Genomic DNA, 2610 nt, shown 5'->3' with positions numbered 1-2610 from the left:
TAGAACTGGTATAAAAAATACTCATTTTGATGGAAAGAAATCAAAGCTGACGTAAGTATTATTTATTAATATTTACTTCAAAGAATAAGAAGAAAATTCAGGTTATAGGTTATGTTTTGACGTAAATAAATTGAAATTGTATTTATTATCAAATTGTCATAAGTTTTTTTAAAGAGCTTGAAAGCTTGAAGTAAATATATTATCTGAACTAAGTATTATGTCGAAACATTGGGGTGAGATTGATACACCATCATCGTCAGATTTTCCACTCCCAGATGTTACAGCAGATATTGAGAAAGCAATGGATAAATGTTGTTTGGCCGAATATGAAGATGATAGTGACCGGCAAACTGTAGGTAGCATTAGTTTACCTCCCTTGGACCCGTTAATATCATATGCCATTTCATTGCACAAATATGCTAGCGATATGACAGAGATGATACGCGTAGCAGAGCTTGCAACTGAAATGAATTTAATTCCACCTGAAGATGCTGCACCTCCAATGCCCATAATGCCTGAAATCGAATTAAAACATAAGCGAAATAATCTTAACTTTATACCCAAAGAAACTACAGCCTTTACAGAAGGAGAGGAGGTACAAATACCAACATTATCTGAAGCAATTGTTAAAAAAATATTGGCTAAGTGTATAGCTGCTATGTTTGCTCATATTGGTTATGAAACTACTCATCAAAGCGTTTTAGATGTTATGACAGACATACTGGAGTCTTTTTTGGAAAAGTTTTGTCAAAAAGTCATTGATTCAGCTGAAGATAGCTGTGCTGAAAATCCACTAAGTTTTCCTAGTAATATAGAAAAAGTTTTAATAGAAACTGGTATGGGTGGAATTAGAGGTTTGCATGATTATTATCAGATTAGAGTAGTAAACTATGTAAATGTTTTACAAAGAAGGTGTTTGGAATTAAATGAACACTATGCAGTACTTCTGATTCCAAAAAGTCCATCTCCTTCTGATAAATATAGTAGTATTGTTAGAGTTAAAGTAGATGAAGATGCAGGTGCTGTAGAAATAGAAAATCCAGAGTTTCACTTTGCTTCGTTAGACATAGATTCAGCAGTACTAGAATCTGGCTTGCAACTGTTGCATAGTTTAGAAGAAGCAGAGGAAAATTTACAAGGACTGGAAGATACTAATGATGAAGAAGCAATTTCAGCATCACCTGGAGTAGTTTCTATTCCTCCAGATGGAGATGTAAGCAGTCTATTTCCCTTTGCCAAAAAGAAACGGCTGAAGTAATTTTTACTACTAGTAATACCTGTAAATTCTTATAAAAGTGTAAAAAGTCCATGTAAATGGTTTTATTTTACGTGAAAGTATATATCAATTTGTTGATAATTAAATATTTTTTACTCTAACTATTAATGAAACAAACAATATGAGGTAATAAGAAAAGTATTATGATAGACATGGAGAGCATGGAAAAAAATAACAAAGCAAGGGAGAGAAAATTCACAAACAATAGAAACAGGCACAAATTCCGTGCTTTATCAGTAAGAATACTACTGATAAAGAGTAATTAAATAAAGAAAAATGGGTATTAATTCTTCCAGAATTATTAATATGGTCAACATACACTCACTGGCACAATTAACTGTCCATTTATTGTTTTCTTTTCCTCAAAGGTAGCTTTTACTATAAAATGTGGTCCAATATTGACAATTTCTGCAAATTGAGTGAAATCCAAAGTGGGTGGTTAATTGTGTCAGTGGGCATTTATAATTGTTTCATGGTATACATTTTGAAAATATGTTATAATTTGTGTATTTTGGCTGTTATTAATTAAAATTTTATTTTTGGTAATGAGTTTATTTACTTTTCCTCCATTAGTTTTTAAATAGAGTTCTTTATCTGAAAGTTTGTGCAAATATCAAATTTCATTACAACTTTTTATTGAAGATAGATGTGTAGTTGGAAGACAATGAATAGTATATTATAAAAAATAGACAAAGAGTTTTTTACATCTGCTTTAATTAAACGGCTCTGTGATAAAACATAGATACCAAACTCAATTATTACTTTTCACTATCAAACTCTTAACCCTTTTACAGCCTGTTTTTACTGCTGTCTTTGTTCTAATTATCTTTCAATTTTTTCTACCAACAGGACATCAGCATAAACTCTTTATTGTAAATCCATAAAGATTAATGGGCATATATATAGACTTAGGATTGGGTTCTAGGCTCACATAAAAATATCTGTTACCTATTAGGTTCTAACACTAGTTGTTACCACATCATACCAATATTTCACATACTAAGGTAAACTTCTTTCTTAATCAGTGTTATCTGCAAAACTTCCTACTTTTTTATAATTCCACATGATCAGTTGATGCTATATAAACATTTGTTTATTTATTTGTATATTTTTCCATCAATGCTTTGTACTTGTACTGTTTTGACTGTAATATCAATACATTTAGGGCCCATAACATTCGATTTCACACTGTTTAAAATTTTATATATACATAGCTGGTTTGGGGCTTTATTATTATGCTCTGTGGAAACGAACTACAGCAGCTATATAAACTGTTATTTCATAGATAGCAAATACACTACACTTACAGAATAATCATAATTATATTCTAAAAT

The 2610-nt window shown here is 30.7% G+C and overlaps 1 protein-coding gene across 1 annotated transcript; it reads left to right on the top strand.

Moving 5' to 3' along the window:
• The first annotated feature begins 109 nt into the window (after positions 1–109).
• LOC140440814 (uncharacterized) lies at positions 110–1823 on the top strand. Its single transcript, XM_072531177.1, has one exon. The coding sequence runs from the start codon at positions 218–220 to the stop codon at positions 1256–1258; it is 1041 nt and encodes a 346-aa protein (XP_072387278.1). The 5' UTR covers positions 110–217; the 3' UTR covers positions 1259–1823.
• Positions 1824–2610: the final 787 nt, after the last annotated feature.

Source organism: Diabrotica undecimpunctata, chromosome 5 (assembly GCF_040954645.1).
Source record: "Diabrotica undecimpunctata isolate CICGRU chromosome 5, icDiaUnde3, whole genome shotgun sequence".
In the NCBI taxonomy this organism is placed as follows: domain Eukaryota; kingdom Metazoa; phylum Arthropoda; class Insecta; order Coleoptera; family Chrysomelidae; genus Diabrotica; species Diabrotica undecimpunctata.
Note: the sequence above shows the minus strand (reverse complement) of the source record. Positions and strands in the feature narration are given on the sequence as shown.

What these genes read in the sequence shown, in the direction of transcription:
- LOC140440814 (XM_072531177.1), top strand. Translation starts at nt 218, where the DNA reads ATGTCGAAACATTGGGGTGAGATTGATACACCATCATCGTCAGATTTT.